General features: G+C 49.6%; 1 protein-coding gene across 6 annotated transcripts in view; it reads left to right on the top strand.

Annotated features, from left to right (window-relative positions):
• SF1 (splicing factor 1) overlaps nucleotides 1-19,795 on the top strand; it is a 292,507-nt gene that overhangs the window by 99,323 nt on the left and 173,389 nt on the right. For all 6 annotated transcript variants that reach the window (XM_069645035.1, XM_069645033.1, XM_069645032.1 and 3 more), the window contains exons 6-9: nucleotides 7,797-7,980; nucleotides 8,276-8,391; nucleotides 9,818-9,925; nucleotides 10,142-10,595. In XM_069645035.1, coding sequence (XP_069501136.1) covers nucleotides 7,797-7,980; nucleotides 8,276-8,391; nucleotides 9,818-9,925; nucleotides 10,142-10,595 — 862 coding nt within the window. The remainder of the gene's footprint in view (nucleotides 1-7,796; nucleotides 7,981-8,275; nucleotides 8,392-9,817; nucleotides 9,926-10,141; nucleotides 10,596-19,795) is intronic.

Consider the following 19,795-nt stretch of genomic DNA (forward strand, 5'->3'; position numbering starts at 1 on the left):
CGCTCCCTCTCTAACTTAATACACTCTACTTTTGATATATTCTTTGTCATGACCTACACTTTGTCTGCTTTCCTGAGACCTGGATCTCACCAATCAACACTGACTCCTGCTGTCGCTACTACCTCTCCTGCCTTTAAACACACACCCTGTCCTTAAGGACCCTCAGGATTGCCCCCCCTGACACTCTGTCCCACCTTTTCTGAAAGAAATGTTCTCCACTTGTGCAGGAGAATAAGCAAAGTCCATACTAAAAGATTCCCGCACCCCTGGTATCTTTCCAGAGGCCTTTAAAATAGCACATGTTAAACTGCTTCTAAAAAAAGACATCTCTCGAGCCCCCCGACCCCCGCCCGACCCTAGGAATTACAGGCCAATCTCCGACACTTGATTCCTGGCGATGACCGCGCTGCATACTCGTCTCAACCGCTTCGTAGAATCCAACAAACTACTCTACCCCCGCTCAATCAGGTGTCAGACTGTGCCATGGAACTGAAACCACCCTGATCTCGATCTGGGACGATCTCAAGGTCTCGGCAGACTGAGGGTTGAGCAGCACTAATTCTCCATGTTCTGTCGGCAGCCTTTGACACCGTTAACCACTCTACCCTCCTCGAACGTTTCCACTCTCTAGGAATCGGAGGCTCGGTACTCCAAATGGATTTCCTCCTTCCCCAGCAACAGGAAACAAATTGCTTTCCTCTTCCCTTTTGTCTCGACTGCTTGTGCCGTGAACACTGGAGTACCCCAAGGCGCCTCCCTTGCTGCTCTCCTTTTCAACCTCTATCTGACCCCTCTACAATGAATCATCCGCGCACACCACCTCACTGCTACAACTGCACTGACAATACCCAAATTATCCTAAGAATTCCCAAAACAAGCTCCTACCCACATCCCGACCTTGAAGCTTGCCTCAGATATCGACTGATGGATGACAAAAAACCAGATCGATAATGTATCAAAATCCTGTCACAACACCTCAAACTTGAGCAGCATTTTGCTTTACCACACCTATTCCAACAGACTTGCCGCTGTTACGTCGAGACTGGACAATGCCAACTCCTTATAAGTGGGTACCCCAGCATACCAACTTAATAAACTCCAAAGAGCTTAACGCGACCCCTTGCTCTGGGACACAGGGATCACGTCTCCCCCTAACCCCCTCCCCTCCGCACCCTTTACTGGCTCCCTCTGGGACGAAAGGCCACCAACAAAAATACTATGAATCTCCCACCGAGCAGTGCACAAGACTGGCCCAGCATACTTACAAGAGAATATTAAACCCTACCACCCATCACACACCTTAAGATTAAGCACTGCCCTCTTACTGTTGATCCCAACCTCCAATTCAACCACGATTTGTGGATCCGCCTTCTCAACCTTGGCTCCAACTCTGTGGAACTCTCTTCCTCCACATACTCGACACCACCAAGACGACATGGCCTTTGCAAAGCTCTAAAAACCTGGCTCTTTCAACAAACCTTATTAGGACCACCTATAGCCACTGAAACGCAACATCGTCATGGACCATGACTTCAATGTCATTACATTTGAAAATAATTGAAGCCTGCAGACAGCTGTTTGGGAGATACCGAGCAAAGACCATGGAAATCGACCAATAAGTCACCAAGACAGAATTAGGAAATGTATACCACATATGACAACCTTAGTGTCCTGCAGGCTTAAACATATGTAAATGCTTCCCGATTCTACTACTCAGACCTAGCAGCCTCTTGCGCCATCAAGTTGATATCCTTTTGCTCCATATCTTGCCCCTACTACTTGAGATACGATCTCACCTAGACGCTAAAACACCAAGACTTACAAGCATCACTACCTCGATGTTACTACGTTAGTGCGAGATACCCCTTGTTCTATAACCAAATATCCTGCCTAGACCTACTGGCAAACCAATATTAACCACAGCCAGAGACCGGGAAAATGGGCTTGGTGTGACTATGTTGGTGCAAGAAAGCTCCGGCCCTCTATCCAAATATACTGCCTAATCCTACCTTGCAACCCACCATAAACCTCAACCAGTGACCCGAAACTGGGTCCCTAAAATGCATAGCGCTGAGCCTAAGAATGACCCTCTGACCAAGCAAACCTATCTTACTCTGCTCCTGGCTGTGACTCGAACGCTGTGTACCGCTACCACAAAACGGGAGGACGCCCACTACCAGCTCATCCAGATTGCAATCCTGGAACAGTGGGCTTGTAAGAATAAACCATCCACTACAGACACTTCTCCTACCACTATGCTCGCTCTCTACACCAACACTCAATAGAGCGCAGCAATACCCCTCGATCAATTTCGGCCTAATCTGGTTCTCCCATGGATCCGAGCCCGCCGGACATCTTCAAATCAATCATCGCACAAGGAACGCCATCAGAATATTACAGAAACCTCCTAAATCTCTCACTAGCAACAGGAACGTACCAAAAACATTCAATTCGGCATATATCAAACCACTCTTAAAGTGGTGATGTAGAAGACCTCCAACTACAGGCCGATCTCAAGCATTCCCTACCCAGAAAACCTACATATACAAATTAACCCAAAAACACGTAGAAAAACACCACCTGTTGGACCAAGCACAAGTCTGCTTCAGACCTGCAAGAGGAACAAACAGCTACTACCCATCTGGAACGACCTAAAAACAAACTCTGACCCCGACACAACCTCAGCCCTGATTCTGCTCGACTTCTCCGCAGCCTTTGACAGTTAGCCATGAGACCCTAACCAAAAGACTACAAGACATAGGCATAACAGACACAGCATTACTCTGGATTAAATCTTTCCTAGCAGACATATCAAACAGTTTAGTTAAAGCACTTCAAATCCACACCACGAGTCAATGACTGTGGAGTACCACAAGGGTCCTCTATCACCACTGTACTTCAACATCTACCAAACGGCACTAATCTGAATCTTCAAAAAGTACAAAATTACATGCTACAACTACGCAGATGACACTCAAATCTACAAAATCGAAGGCACTCAAGCCGATAACTCAACCCTAATAGAGTGTCTATAAAGTCTTTAATTGGATAAATGCCAACAACTTGAAAATCAACCCAGGAAAGACAGAAATCATGATTATATCCAAGAATCACGAGAACACCTATACTCCATGGCCAACGGAAATGGGAACCGCACTGATTCCATCGACGGTAGTAAAAAATCTGGGAGTCCTGATTGACAACGCCCTAACCTTAGAATCTCAAATGTAATCAAGAAATGCTGCCTCTTCCTTCATATGGCAAGAAGAATCTTAACTTTCCTTTCCTTCACCCACAAACGCTCAATTGTTGCCCTCATCATGACCAGAATAGACCATGCAAACAGTCTCTCTCGGGATACTAGAATACCTCCTGAAGAAACTACAACATATCCAAAATGCAGCAGCCAGACTCCTCCTCAAATTATCCAGAAGAGACCATCACTCCAGCCCTAAATACACTGCACTGGCTCCCAGTCAAACATTGCATCACCCACAAAACAATGTGCCTAACACACAGGGCAATCGGCGGACAAGGAGCTGAATTCCTGCAAAAGAATAACAATACAACCCAGCGAGACTCCTCAGAACAAGCAATGAAATCCATCTGGAAGAAAAACCGTACCTTAAGAAAAAACTTGAAGGCTCCTCCTTCTCCCACTTATTTGCAAAAACCAGGAACATCCCGAAAGAAAAACACCAAAGACCACCTACAATTCAGAACATTACTAAAAACCTAGCTATTCAACATCACAGATTCAAACGGAAAAACCAAACCACCAAATGAGAAAAACAATGTGGGTTGACAAATCTAGGATTGACAACAGCCACAACCGAATAAAGAAACTTACTACAACAAGAGACAACACTAAGTCTAATAGGACACAAGCGACACACGAGGACCGAATCCTGCATCCCTAGCCAACTCTCAGCAAACAATCACCCACTCGATAAATGCTAGTATAGCTCATACTTGCATAAAGTTGGGTGAACGTTAGCCCCTGCCACACTAACTAAGCTGTGGGTATTGGCCGGGGTATGGACCAAAGAGTTGTGAATGAAGGCAGAAGCAGCACCAGGGCATAATTGCAAGCGTTAGCATTGGCACATTCCAAAGTGGGTAGGAGCGGTAACGTGATTGAGCAACCAAATAAGAGGATGAATGCCGAGCAGCCGCAACACATGGGAGTAAACCTGGGCTTACCAATGCCACCCTCTAGATTAGGAATGCTCTCTGGGCTAGACTGCAAGGGACACACCAACGCCTGCCCCGCATACAAACGGCCACGTAGGTGGCTGGTACCCATCTCTGGCAAGGTTCTGCATATGAACGGAGGTCATATGAGAAAGGGACCATGGGTGTCGTACAGCCCTGATCTGGATGCAGACACAGACGCCCAAACACTACACCTAATTAGAAAAATGGAAATGAAGCGCCTCACTTCAAGACAGCAATGCCAATTAACCAACTCACCAACAACTTCACCCTCTGCATATACACCTCAAATTCTAACCAAACGCAACCACAAACCTACTACACAACAATCCGCACAAACTTCACTACACTGCAGCAACAAAGCACACATGGACACGCACAACAGCACACGTCTTCCAACAAGAAAACGCCCCAAGCCATACCAACGGAAATCTGGGATGAGGTTGCCAACAGCACATCGCTGCTCTCTTGCACTTCTACTGGTTCATCCCACTAACTCACCCCCCCCAGCCCCGTTCTCCTTTTTTTTAAAACCGCCAGGGGGACCACTCCAGTGGTGATAGTGCACAGTACAAATCCTTTAACATTTACTAGTTGCTCACATACGAACAATATTCCATGAACACCTCAACATTCTATTAGGACGCAGCTATACCCCACAAACACATCGGCCTAGCTGCACACACAAAAATCCAACAGGCCTAATGCCGCCAGAATGCTCGCTAGGAGACCAACCACCTGACTGCACACATTCGTCTGATCTCGCACTACCATTGCACCTAGTGTTGGTATGCAGCCTCCATTACGCAACCACACTGGCTGCACACATCAAGAGCACCCAAGCACTTTTTCCTATCTTGCTCCCTCGACTGACCTGTACTGCAGTCCCCAAGGGCGTTCAACCCACTATCGCTTTAAGATCATACCAATGATATATAGAGCGCTATATAAATGTTTGTGAAGAGCTCTGATGCTTTTCAGCTATGTCCATGCTATATATTTTAAAATCGTTAGGTGGGTGAAAATTATAAATGAAGTTTAAAAAGAAAAGAAAATTAAAAAAAAAGGGAAAAAAATCTTTGAGGTGGGAAAAGTTGGGCTTTGCCCTGGTAGTATGTTGCAGGATTCATCTCCATAACTACTCAAGATCAAGCACCAAAGTGTTATCACTTACCACCCTTACACTGAACTTGAGGATAGTCTCCTGGGTGCAGAGGCAATGGCGTTGTGCATATTAATTAGGAACTGTGCATTGGACACTAGGTCTTTCATTTTAGCAGCCCCTTTCAGTCCGACTTGGTTTTTGTCCCGATTGTTTTCCAAAGAACCCACTTTTGTTTTTGTAGTTGGCATTCCTTATTTTTATTTCATTTTTAACTCTGAAATTAAGGTAAAATGCAAGGAATAGGTTTACTATAGACCATGTACTATAAACGATAGCGGAAACTAAGGTGTGAAAAATCAGGGCTTGGATGGGCCAAAATGGGAAATGGAAGCGGTTTTATAGTCTTCAGACCCTCCCAAAAATGGGGAGAAGTTGCATTGAAGGGGGCTAGGTAATCCAGACAAAAATGGATGCAACTGAAAGCATGCATTAGTGAGCATCTTTTAAAAGGGGACTTCCTTAAAATAGATCTTCTTTGTGCCTAGATCTTTTGATGTGTGCAGAGTTATCACATTTCCCGTGGCCATCCGCAAGGCCATCGTCATGTTTTTGCTTGGAGTTCTGACTTGTAGCTTACCTAAATTTCAAATGAACAAACTGAAAGTCACACAACCCAAAGGAAAATAGGACTCTATGGCCTTCTCATGCTTTGGCCATGGGAAGCTGGAGAACTGCTGTCCTAGCATCACATCCCTGAAAGTATTGCAGAAGATATTGACCTGCAAGTGGATTGATAATTTATTTTGGAGTATTGTGCTAATTTTTTTACACCGGTGATCAAGTGGCTGGAAACTGTCCTCAAGGGAGTCCAGTTCAGGCTGAACCTGTGATGTTAACACCTAATCTGATACAAAAAGGGTAGCGGGCGCCCGCTCTAGAAATAACATGGCATGATAACCTGTTCTGTTTTTTTTTCCACTTTGAGAGTCCGCAGCCATCGCTATTTGATCACTGTAATTTTCACAATGGAGGAATATCCATTTGCGTATCAGTCTTTGTCCCGCTCACAAGGCCAGCCCAGCACCGAAATGCCAGGCAAACCTCCTTTGAACAAAGTACCAACAGCAACCCCAGAAACGTGAATAGGTTATAATGCCATGTTTCTAAAGAGGGGCGCCTGCTACCTTTTTTTTTGTACCTAATCTGAATATACAGAAGCCAGAAGGTTGCTTTCTGTGCAAAGTGGATAAAGGGCTGAATGAGGAAAAGGAATGCTCTTAAGACCCCAAGAGAACGTCCAGATTACTCCTCTCCAGCCTACAGACAATCTTCTCTGGGACACACTGATTCAGTATTTGCTACACCAAGTTGTGTTCGGTGTTTATTGTATAGAGCCTACTGCGGCCTTGATGTGCTGTGTTGAACACCTTTTGGAAGACTTGAGTCTGTTATCTGTAATGAAAGAAGTGGTCAAATGCATATGTGCATTAAATATCAAAGTTAAGGTAGGTAGAAAGTGGCTGGGTCTCGAACAGCAGCCTACATTGCAATGGTGAGAAAGATGGGTGTGTCATGGTATCAAAAAGCTATGCAAAGAGCTGGACTGAATGTTTCGTGGGATTCAGCTTTATTCTATGGGTTGTAGCGTGCGGGAGTGATGTAGGTCTAGAGCAAGGAATAAGCCAATGCATATCTAAAAGGCAGTGTCTGGCTATGTGTGCAGCTGGACTGATTTTTTTTTTTGTGTGGGACACTGCTGTATTCTGTGGGACACCGCAACCGAGGGGTAGTAAGGGTAGTGTTTTGGTGAGGATCGAGTGTTCCGTGGTGTTGAACGCTGCTGACGTAGAGTAGCTTTAGGGTGGCGCGGCCTTCAGAGTCTAAGATCGTCCCAGATTGAAACTGCAGGATTTAGTTCAACATGAAAAGGTCTGAAGCTAGATTGGGTGGTGTTTATCTTTTGATTCTGATAAGAGGCATAGTTGCGAGTATGCCGCTCGGTCAGCTAATTTAGCTTTATAGCAGTTGTTCGTGATTGGGTCTGTAGTTGAAAGCGACAAGAGTCAGTTTTTATTTTTTATTTCTTACATGGGCATGGTTGCTGGCACAGGTAGCTTGTCGAGATTTATTTCAGCTGTGGTGGGGGGGGGGGGGGGGGAGTCGGGTGTCCCCAGGTGATCCTGAGACCTGGCAGAGTGTCAGTATCTTGAGGAATTCAGAGGGGCAGAGGGGAGTTGGGGAGTAGAACTTGGTTGTGGTGTCGTGGGTGTGGTGGGGGAGAGGGTTGAGAATATTGTATGTTCTTGAAAATAAACAAGTGTTGTCCCTTTTTGTGTCTTGAATCCTCTGTTCCTTTCCACTGGTGACAACTACTTTAATTTGCATCCAGCTTTGACTTGGCACATCCAGCACCTTATTTTAAGTAAATCCATGCGGGAAATGTGTACGTCCATGCTAATCCTACGTGTTTTTATAGAGGGAACACCTTGAAGAACATTGAGAAGGAATGTAATGCAAAGATCATGATTAGAGGCAAAGGGTCTGTGAAAGAAGGAAAGGTTGGAAGAAAAGATGGGCAAATGCTTCCAGGAGAAGACGAGCCGCTGCATGCACTAGTCACTGCCAATACAATGGAGAATGTGAAGAAAGCTGTTGAACAGGTTTGTGCATAAAACACATTGGAATATTTAAAGGAACTGTTACCTGTACCTTCTGCGGTGGTGTTTGCTATACATACAATATAGGCGTTGGTGGTAGACTTTCTCCCGCCTACATTGTAGATAGTTCAGCTGAATTTCCTGTCAAACTTGTATTCCTAGATCTGTCCCATGCACCCATTGCTGTTTTAGCTATAGTTTACATGGTCAACCTACTTGTGATCAATCAGTACAGGGATTCATCACTTAAGTGAGCTAATGTGTTGTCGTCCCCCCCCACTGTCAATGTGTTCTACAGATTCGTAATATCCTGAAGCAGGGCATTGAGACTCCAGAGGACCAGAATGACTTGAGAAAGATGCAGTTGAGAGAGCTAGCTCGTCTGAATGGGACCCTTCGTGAGGATGACAACAGGTTTGCACCCTCTTCTTTACCTTTGAGGGGGTCAGTTTTTGAAATTGTTGGGTGATCAGGACTATTTATCCTGTTTGTGTGCTTAGCTTGATAACTGCTACCTGGATCTACTTAAGACTTCCCCCAAGTCAACTAGTACCATTTTTAACTATATCTGCCAAACCGTTTGTGAATGTGTGCATATAGGAAAATTGGGGGACATGTAGAAGACCTTTTAAAGCATAATGGATGAAGTGTGTAACCTTTTGCACTGCTTGCGCCTGCTTTTGTGCTGATTCGGGATACCCATGTTATGTTATTTTGCATTTGTATAGCGCCTTATATACCATTGGTATGGTCTGAAGGCGCTGGTAGGTTGAACGCCCTTGGGAACCGAAGTTCGGGTCAGTAGAGAGATTAGATAGAGTCCAAAGGTGCGGGTGCGGATTCATGTGGTAGCTGCTTCTTAGCGGTAGGTGTGGTGGTTGAGAGATCAGGAGTATGTGTTCGGTCTGGCTGGAATTATCCAGGCCGAGTGGCAGCGTTAGGCCTGAGGAGAAACGCCTGGCTGGGGGGTGTGAAACCAGCGATGTTTACTTAGAGTGATGGGGTGTAAGCGGCAGATGTTATGAGAACAGTTATACCGAATGGTGTCATAGTATCTCTGTGTTCTAGTTGAGTGGTGGTGTAAGGAGAGAGTAAGCGTGGGGTGTGATATGAAGTATGCTCTTTCAACAGTTCCTTGCATTCCAAAGCGTAATGTCACGCAATTCTGAGCGGTCGGGTCCGTTCTATGCATTTTGTTTCTCATCCGTTCTATGCACTATTCATCCGCTCTACGTACTCGTCCGTTCAGCATATTCGTCCGCTCTATATATCCATCGGCTCCATACACTCATTCGTTCTATGCATTCATCCGCTCCACAGACTCATCTGCCACTCATCTGCTCCGCAGTCATCCACTCCACACAGCCATCCGCTCCACATACACTCGTCCTTTCCACATACACTCGTCCGTTCCGCGTACTCATTCGCTCCACGCACTCGTCCGCTCCACACACTCGGTCAATCTATACACTCGTCCAATCTACCCACAATTGGGCACACTTCTAAATTCAACTTTTCTCAGAGAGGCTATTGGGCGCAACTTCAAGATGCAATTGGGCACACTTCAACTTTTCTCAGGCTATTGGGCGCAGCTTCAAATGTAATTGGGCACACTTCTAGATGCAACTTTCTCAGAGAGGCTATTGGGCGCAACTTCAAAATGCAATTGGGCACACTTCTAGATGCAACTTTTCTTAGAGGCTATGAGCAGTGTTTTGCTGATCTCATTAGTTTGTTCCCTTGAGGATGTTGCTGCATCTGATGCAGTCCTTACTTTTGTGAACAAAATGAATTTGTATTTACTATATGTACTGCTAATGATGTGATTTTTATTTTTAAGGATTTTGAGGCCATGGCAGAACACTGAGCCCCGCAGCATCACCAACACTACACTCTGTACAAAGTGTGGGGGAGCTGGACATATTGCCTCAGATTGCAAGTTTGCAAGGTAACTTTGGGTCAGTCTTTTACTTTTATTTCATTAAAAATGGATTTAAGGTTAATCCTAAGTGGATAGCTTATTGTAGCAGGTTTAAGTGGCAGTTTTATTTTTGAAATCTGTTATTTCAAGTGCTTGACCTCCCAACTATGGCACCCCATTTTACTTGTATCCCATGTAATGCTGTAACTTTTGGTGCTGTAATGACCTCATTTTTCCTTTCAGACCTGGAGATCCCCAGTCGGCACAGGATAAAGCGCGCATGGATAAAGAGTACCTATCTTTGATGGCAGAGCTGGGAGAATCCCCTGTACCCTCCTCGTTGAGTTCCATGAGCTCGTCCATGGGCTCCTCGATGGGTTCGTCCATGGGCTCCTCGATGGGTTCGTCCATGGGCTCCTCGATGGGTTCCTCGATGGGTTCGTCCATGGGCTCCTCGATGGGCTCCTCGATGGGTTCGTCCATGGGCTCCTCGCTGGTTTCGTCCATGGGCTCCTCGCTGGTTTCGTCCATGGGCTCCTCGCTGGTTTCGTCCATGGGATCTACAATGGTTTCGTCCATGGGATCTACAATGGTTTCGTCCATGGGATCCATGCTGGGTTCGTCCATGGGATCTTCCTCTGGATCTTCTCACTCCCCCATACCAAGGAGTTCTGCATCAGTAAACCAGTCATCACAGGTAATTTATAGACCACATTTACCATTTTGCAAATGGCTTGCGTTTCTTACTGTTCTGCGTACAGTCTTTTTGGTTTGACCAAGGTAAAGCTACTGTGACCTGCTATGCTATCTAATTCTGCAGAGTTGATGTGTTCTGATTGCTTGCATTGTCCACAGGGCAAGGTCATCTTGGAACAGTTTAAAAAGATTTACTAGGATTGGACTTTTTTTCACTAGTCCCATTCATTTTAATAATGTTGAACTGGGATTTCCAATTTTTTATTCTTGACACATGATCCCTAACTGCAACAAGAAAATGTGAAGCCCCAGCCCACTGACCTGGGTTGTAGTCTACAGTCTGTTGGTGGAAGTCTCCACTCCGTAGATTTCTTTTCTCCCTTGTGATGATGGAGAGTCTGGGAGCTTACACAAGGAAGAAAGCCTTTCCTTACCACTTATAAAATGTCATTTATGCCGAGTTAGACTGCAGGGTGGGTATTTTGGCTTGCTGAAGGTATTTATTACTCAAAGATGTCTGACCCTGCTGTGCCGTTTGTATAAGCATCCACAGTAAAGCATATCTTGGTTATGGATTCTTTCGTCCTGCATTGAAGTACTATGTGGGAGGAGGGATTAATCAATTTGAATATTACCAAAGGTTAAGATTATTTTCTATTCAGGCAATGTTGGTTCTCTAGTATGGGGTCTGGCATGAATTCACTTGCTAATGAATATTCCCCGCCAGGCTGGGAATCCTTGTTTAAAAACTTAAAACTGTCTTTTTCTCCTCTAAACCAATCACTAAGCTTAGTCATACTGCCCACAGCCAATGACTGCCCTCGCCCTAAGCCCCTCCTCTGGCAGCCATCTTCAGATTTTTATCGCACGTTCAAGTGTTGAGTCCTCGTGTCGCTCTTAGAGCTGTTTCTGTGGGTTTGTGCTTTTGTTTTTTTTGCTAGGAAGTTTAAATTTTTGTTTGGACCCTGTATGCTCTTTTTGGCTCTTCATCCGGCAAACGGATCAGTTTGTCGGCATCTTTCAACGCCCCTCAAGGGCAGAATCGTTGAGTGCCTTTTCTTAGATTCCAGATGGCCATCTGGCCTACACCGTTCGCCGGACCATGTCAGAGCGTTACCGGGGTGGGGTGGGGGGGGTGGGGGGGGGTGGGGGGGAGAGGGGGGGGGGGTGGGGGGGAGAGGGGGGGAGAGGGGGGGGGTGGGGGGGGGTGGGGGAGAGAGTGGGGGGGGTGGGGGGGGAGAGAGGGGGGGGGGGTGGGGGGGAGAGGTGGGGGGGAGAGGGGGGGGGGGGTGGGGGGGAGAGGGGGGGGGGGTGGGATGTGTTCCCTCTTCAAAGACCAGGCCAAGCACTGCAAGTCTGTTTCAGTCGCCACGCGAGCATGTCCCGTGATCAGGGCGTGATCATATCCTCCATCGGCCTCCATCTCCAGCCATCGCTCCACTTCTTCGTCGAAGAGGAAGTTTGCTTCCCCTGCTTCCCCTGGCAAGCTGCGGGAGAAACCAGAGAAGGCCAACCCACAGGGTAAGGTATCTGACCTATCAAGTTGTCGGCGGCCACACTTTCGAAGGCGAAAGGGGCTGACCCGGTCCAGGGTGCTCCGAGGGCGGCCAGAGTGGCTTTTCCTCCTAGGCGGGGATGCTTCAGCCAAACCAGTAGAAAAGACTCCGCAGATGAGGATGGCAGCCCTAAGCCTGAGACCAACCCCTCTGGACACGAGTGGTGCGGGGGAGGGGGGAGGAAGAGGTTTGTGTGTAAGTGCTCCAGGGTACTCACGAAGAGGACATTGTTTCTGTCCACACAATCCAAAATGACATTGGGCCGGCTGGCGAGCTTCTTCAATATGTGGGTGAACATCTCCACCGATCGATGGGTGCTGGACTTTCGTGCCCACGGACGCACTTTAGGATTTCAGTGATGTGTCCACAGATGCCACTGGTGGCTTGGCAGGAACAACACATCCCTCGGCTGCAGGTGGAGGCCATGTTTAAAAAGGGGGCAATAGAGCTGGTCCCAAAGGGGCTACAGAGTTTTGGATTTACTCTACTTACTACTTAGTAAAAAAGACGACCGGGGGCTTGAGGCCCATTCTCGACCGACGACTCGAGTACATAAAGTCCCAGAAATTCAGGCTGGTCACGTTGCAACACGTGCTCTGCCAACTGGAGGAGGGAGACTTCCTGTCTTTGCATCTAGAGGACACGTACTTCCACGTCCCCAGTCATGAGAAACTGAAGTTCCTACACTTCGTACATGGAAAGCACTAGCAGTTCAAGGCCCTTCCCTTCAGACTGAAGTCGGCGCCCAGAGTCTTTATGAAGTGCCTGGAACCAGTGGCGGTCCATCTGCCCCATCAAGAGATACATGTGTACCCATACATCGACTGGCTCACGCGTGCCAAGTCGAGGGAGATCGTCGTCGATCAGAACTGTCCGGCTGCTGACAGAGGTAGGGGTTCTCCATAAACTATCCGAAGTCCTGCTGGATTCCATCGCAAGTCGCTGTGTTCCTGGGGTCCAGGCTCAACACGGCGTCCTACCTTGCGGCTCCCTCAGACAGGCTAGCGTCCATTTTGGGCAAGGTGTGACAGCTGTTGGCACTGAAGATCGCCACAGTGAGGACGCTGCTCGGCATACTGTTGTGTAGCTACCTGATCAGGCAAAGCAGGTTGTGGATGCAAAACCCCCTCCCCCTCCTTCAGGAGTTCCTCGACACTCGCTGGATCAAGGTGTCCGGAAGCTTTGCAGATAAGATTGTTTTTGACGAGCGATAAGGTGGTGAGGTGTGCGCTCCTACATTGCTGGGGGCACAGAGTTCCAGAGTCAGCCTTACCAGGAGACGGTCACCACGGACACTTCCCTGAAGGGCTGGGGAGCCCACACCAGACCTCTCCACGCCAGAGGCCTGTGGCTACTGGAGAAGGTTCTCCACATTAACATCCTGGAGTTGTGAGCAGTGTTCTGGGGACCTCAAGTTCCTTTCACCCCACAATGGCAAGGTGGTGACAATATCACTAAGATGTTCTACATCAGGGGGGGGCGCAACCAGATCCGAGGCGCAGGATCTTTGCCACTGGGCTGTCACCCAGAACATGTTTCTCGTTCCTTTTCACCGGACGCGGGTCATGAACACTATCGCTGACTCCCTCAGCAGGTAACAGCGCTCCTTCCACGAGTGGGAACTACACCAGGAACAAGTGGACAGTCTCTTCCTCAAGTGGGGCAGACCCCAGATCGACCTGTTCACAATGGCAACGAACTCCAAATGCCAGAGATTTGCCAGCAAGTTTAACCAGCCGGGCATGGGTACGCGTTTTTCCTGTGGGAAGGCTTGTTCCTGTACGCATTTCCTCTGTTGCCCCTCCAGCTGCGAGTCATCAATCAACTCAAAAGGTGCAAGATGTTAATCGACCCTGGCAGGGCCGAGGCAGATTTGGTACCCGAATATTCTCTGCCTGTTGACCTACATCAGTCAAGCTGCCAGTGGTCGCAGATCTGCTCAGTAGAGAAGGAGCTGCAATACTAAATCACGACCCAGGATTGCTGAACCTGAAGGCTTGGCTCCTGCTGCCTTGTTCGGTGGGTTCGAGCTTCCGGCAGGCTGCAGGGAGGTCCTGACCAGGGCCCGATTGTCTTCTACTCTTAAGTGCTACGGGCACAAGTGGAAGCGCTTCACAACGTGGTGCCGGACACAGATCAACCCTCTGAGGATCACTGCCCCGCAGATCTTCTGTAATTTTTTTCCTAGGCCAAGGCAGGACTAGCGTGCGCCTTTAAGGTGCATCTGGCTGCTCTCTCCCGTTAAACCAGGTCTCCTGGATGGTCTTCTCTTTGGTCACACCATCTAGTGAAGGAGTTCCTTAAAGGACTGTTCCGATCGTTCCCGCCGGTGAAGGCACCTGGCCCTTTGTGGGAACTTAACGTGATTCTGATGAGGCTCATGGGGGTGCCTTTTTGAGCCTATGCATTAAACTCCTCTAGTACCTTTCGTGGAAGACTGCTTTCCTCATGGTCCTCACATCTGCAAGGAGAGTTGGTGAGATTCAGGCCCTGTCCTGCAAGTGGCCTTATCCGACTTTCCACGATACGAGGGTGGTGCTGCAGACGCACCCCTCTTTAATGCAGAAGGTACCGCCGGAATTCAATCTCAACAAACCTTTTGTGTTGCCTGTTTTTTTTTTTTTTTTTTTCTGACTCCTTCGCCGCCGGCTGAAAGGACTCTGCATTCGCTGGATGTGGCGCGTGCGGTGAAGTTCTGTGGCTCACAATAAAACGTTTTCGGAAGACTTAACTTTTTGTGAACTTTGGTACTGTGAACCTAGGGAAGGTCTTGTCCAAGGCTTCCATCTCCAGGTGATCCTCCGGCTGCATTTCTCATTGTTACCGGTTGGTAAACTGACCGCTGCCTGCCCAAGCCCATTCTACCAGAGCAATCGCTGCGACAGTGTTTGTCTGGTGTGCCCCTGCTGGACTTCTGCAGGGCTGCTACGTGGTGGTCCACACGCACCTTCACAAGATTTTACTGTGTCTACAAGGATTCCAGATAGGAATCCAGGGCCGGCTAAGCAGTGCTGTGCAACCTGTTCGCTTGAAGGTGAACCTGGTCCGGAGGTAAGAGTAATTGCTTCTGTTGAGCCTTGCCACCTCCTCTGGTTGTGTATGTATTGCTATGTATTCTTCATGAGCATGTGAATCCATGCCAGACCACATGCTGGAGAAGGAACAAGTTGCTTACCTGTAACTGTTTTACTCTTCGCCCCCATTCCTCCATACTTTTGGGACATTCCGTCCTGTAGGACGGTACCGGAGCACTTTTTGTAAAAAAGCATCAAATTGAAAAATATCCTTTTTACGCGGGGTAACCCTGCCCTCCTTGGCTCCTCCCCGCGCATCGCCCTTCAGTCCTTTTTTTTCTCTGCGCGGTTGTGGCTGGACGCACTTGCATCACCGGGAACACCTTTTTCTTTTCCTGTTGTCCTTCTCCCCTGCTCTGGTTCTGCAGTTGCGTAGTCCTCCGTCTATGCCGGATCGTTTGTGATTTGTCACTTCCTCTTGCAAACGTCGTTTCGCTAAGGCGGATCCCCATTCACTCTGCTTGGAGTGGCTTGGACCGGATCACCGTTGGAACTCTTGTTTCTACTGCGACTCCCTTTTGGTCCGGGCAATTAAGCGTCTTTGTCGGTGGGAGGAGATCTTGCAGAGTTATTCCATCGCATTTTCAACTCTTGGACTGCAAGAGAAGACGCCCGGTAAGTTCCTTACTTCCCAGGGTCCTCCGGGTCTGGGAGGGGCTTCAAAAGCTCTGCTACCAGGGTTTCTCCTGAGGTGCCTCGTAGGCCTAATGGGCATACAGGGGTTTTCTCAGAGGGTTCCCGTGAGGGGCCTGCCGATACTGGATCATGATCCGAGGTTCACCAATCAGGTGCTAATAGCCAGCATAGTCGTGCTGAGGCATTGGGTACCAGAGTTCGTTCTGAGGTCTGTTTTTGGAGCTTCCCAGAGACACTGGGGTGCTCCGAGGCCTCCGTTGATGGTTCGAGCTCCCTCTCTGGGAGCTATAAAGACTGGACTCTGTTCCGAGGTTCCTCTCATCGAGGCTAAGGTGTGTACCAAAAGTTCAGAGAGGCCTGTTCAGGTCTTGTCTGTGAGGTGGATCCCTCAACTTTCGCATGCTCACTAAGTTACCAGTTCTGTTGAGGGAGCACAGGGAGAGGTCTCTGACCATAACTACTGTTCTCCAGCATGGGGTCTGGCATGGATTCACATGAATATTCCTCGTCAGGCTGGGAATCCTCGGTAAAGAAAAAATGTGTTTCGTCTCTGAACTGTCTTTGTACTAATAACCAATCACTGGTCTCTTGGTCATTCTGCCCCCAGCCAATGACTGCCCTCTGCCTAAGCCCCTCCTCTGGCAGCCATCTTCAGATTTTTACCACACGTTGAAGTGTTGGGAGTCCTCGTGCTTAAGCTCTCGAGCTTTTACTGCGTGGTGTTTTTACAGAGTTTACGCTTTAATTTTCGGTCAAATCGAGCGTCAAGCTCCACCGTTTCATCTTCCGATTAATGGGGACCCGTTTTGGAAATTTATAAGCCCCTCGAGGTCGAACTTTCGTCGAATTTAACTTCTTGGAGGATTCCGGAAGATCTTTAAGGCCTATGCTGCGTGGACATGACCTTAAACAAAGACTCGATGCCCGTTGGATCAAAGCTGTTAAGGTCTGCCCAGTATGTGGACTACAGAATGTCTTTGAGGATGAGCACTCCTGGTGCCTCTACTGCCTTCACGCCAATGAGTCGCACGTGTAGGAAGACAGTGCGTTCTGCAAGAACATGTCCGCCCGGACCATGAAGGACCGTCGCAACACGACTCGCTAACTGGCTGGAGGCGAAGAGCTAAGCAGCAGGTGAGGATAAATCCGAGTAGTCTTCTAAGACCTATGGGGACCCAACAGAAGGCAAAGCACTGCGAGTCCGCGGGCACCGGGAGTGCCGTTGGTGCAGGCTCCTCGGCTGTCAGGCAGGGTGCGATGTCACGAACGCCGTCAACCACGAGCCAACGCTCCGGCTCGGTGAAAAGCAAGTCTGAGAACCCGGCTAAGCTTTGGGAGAAGCCCTAGCAGGCCCTGACTGAGAAAGCCAAGGAGGAGCCAAGCGGTGACCACCTCCCCGCCCCCCCCACGATGAAGGCCTCAGACGCGCCCAAGGTCGTGAAGGGCCAGATTCACACCGATTGAGGGAGTCGTGGCGGCCCTGGCAAAGCCTGCCGAGGTGACCCCAGCGGAGACTACTACCAGGCCTAGAGATTCCCTGCCATCCCAGAGGGAGTCGTTTTTCCAGCCCATCGACAAGACCCCGGGATTGGAAAGGGGTGGGCGTGGGAATAGGTAGCCCTAACTGACTCGGATACCTCCTCTGAGGATGAACTGTCTGTCGTCAAGGCATCCCTGGACAGGTTCTAGGAGAGGGCTCGCGGGAAGGATCCCGACGAGACGAATGTGGAGAGCGAGGGTGGATCCGATGAATGGCAGATCGAGGAACCGGATACCACGCCGCTGCCCTCGCAACCAATGCCACCGCCGACGGGCAGGATGACATTTTGCTGGCACTGCAAACACTGTGCACCAAGATAAGGACGAGGCTACCCTTACCTCCGGTGGACGATCCAGCGGCGCCCGGACCATCGGAGAGTCCTCCATCCAAGCGGAGACGAGTCCAGGCTCCTTTCACGCCATGATAGCTGGAAAAGCTTCGATGCCCTGGCTATGCCCCGAAGAGCAGGAGGAGGGGTTCCTCTACCAACGACGGCAGGCCACGAGGAAGACCATCCTCTCAGTCCCGTTAGTGGACGACATCTGGCACGAAGGGCTGTCCCATCTGAAGAATCCGTCCACGGCCCCTGTAAAGAGGGACCGCTACGAGAAGTAGTACCAGGTCATAGACTCCGCTCCTATGTGCCTCAGGGCACAGCCTTCCCAGGATTCGGTGGTCTCTGCGGTGGACAAGAAGAAATCGGCAGGGGCGACGCCATCAACTTCCACTTCTCCACCGGACGGCGAGGGGAAGAAGCTGGACGCCATGGGATGGGTCATCCCGTCGGCAGTGACGACCATCAAGGTGGCCCTCGCGATCGTGGCCTGCTACGATGGGGAGCTGTGGTTTAAGATCGCTACCCTATTGGACTTCCTCCCAGACAGGCGGAAGCCCTGGAAATCCTGCAGGAAGGTGAGGTAGCATCGGACCACGGCATCCCGGTGGCCACGGACATCACCGACACCAGTTTTCGCCAGATGGGCAGCAGCGTTTGTCTTTGCTGACGCGGTTCGCTCAGGGCCACAGACTTTCGTCAGGACATGCAGACCAGGGTACTGGACATGCTGTTTGGCAAGGCAGTGGACGTGTCACTGCAGCTCATCAAGGCGTACACCAAGACGGCCCGGGTCTTGGGCTCTCTCCATCAGCGTTGGCCATCCTTTCGGACCTCCGGAGGAAAGTCTCAAGGTGCCTCCAAAGGATTCGGCGGCAGCTCCTCGTCATACCGCCAGGTTGCCCGCTCCTCGTCGCAGGAAGCATACAGAGGCCGCAACAAGGCCGATGGACACCTGCGTCGTCGCCAAAGAGCCCAAGGTGGCAAGACCTTGGCGAAGCAAGACTGAACCACCCATGATGTTGGGCCCCCACCCGAGCACCCCAGTGGGAGGCCGGCTGGCGAACTTCAGCGCGTGGAAGTCCATCTCCACTGACCGTTGGGTGCTGGATGCCCTGGCCCACGGGCACACTCTGGAGTTTTAAAGGAAGTGTCCCCATTTTCCACCAGTGGCCAGGAAGGAAAACCACATTCCACATCTGCTTCTGGAGGTACGAGCAACGCTGAAAGACGTGATTGAACTCGTCCCAAAGATGCTCCTGGGTATGCTTGCGGTACTTCCTCGTCCGAAAGACTGGCAGCTAGCGGCCCATTCTAGACCTCTGCCGCCTCAAATCCCAGAAGTTCTGGATGGTCACCCTCCATGTGCTGGGACAACTGGGGGAAGGCGACTTCCTGTTACCGCTGGACTTGGAGGATGCCTACTTCCACATCCCCATACACAAAGGACATCGAAAGGTTCTGCGCTTCGTGGTCCAAGGGCAGCACTATCAGTTCAAGGCACTGCACTTCGGTTTGAAGTCAGCGCCAAGGGTCTTCACCAAGTGCATGCCACCGGTGGTGCCGCAGTTGCGCCTGCAGGGGGATCCACGTCTACCCCTACCTGGACGATTGGCTTATCCGAGCAAAATCAAGAACACTCAGACCACACAGCGAGGACCGTCCGCCTGCTCACGGAACTGGGGTTCTCGATAACTTCGAAGTCCTGCCTGGTTCCATGCAGGATGCCCTATTCCTGGGAGCCAGACTCAACACAGTGGCATGGCTGGAGTCGCCAGAGGAGAGGATAAAGGCCATGCTGGGCAAGGTACAACGGCTGTTGACCACGGAGGTTGCCAGGGTGAGGTCCATCAAGTCCCTGCTCGGTATGTCATGCATCTACCTTGTGCGGCTGTGCAGGTTGCGGATGCGTCCGCTGCAGGAGTTCCTCGACGCCTGTTGGGGACAAGATCACCCTCAACAAGACCTTCCTGCAGGAAATCCGGTGGTGGGGCACCTGTGCACATCTTGCGGCGGGCATGGACTTCCAGATCCCAGCGCATCAGGAAACTGACTATGGAT

This window comes from Ambystoma mexicanum, chromosome 2p (assembly GCF_040938575.1).
Source record: "Ambystoma mexicanum isolate Mex_15411 chromosome 2p, UKY_AmexF1_1, whole genome shotgun sequence".
Taxonomy (NCBI): Eukaryota; Metazoa; Chordata; class Amphibia; order Caudata; family Ambystomatidae; genus Ambystoma; species Ambystoma mexicanum.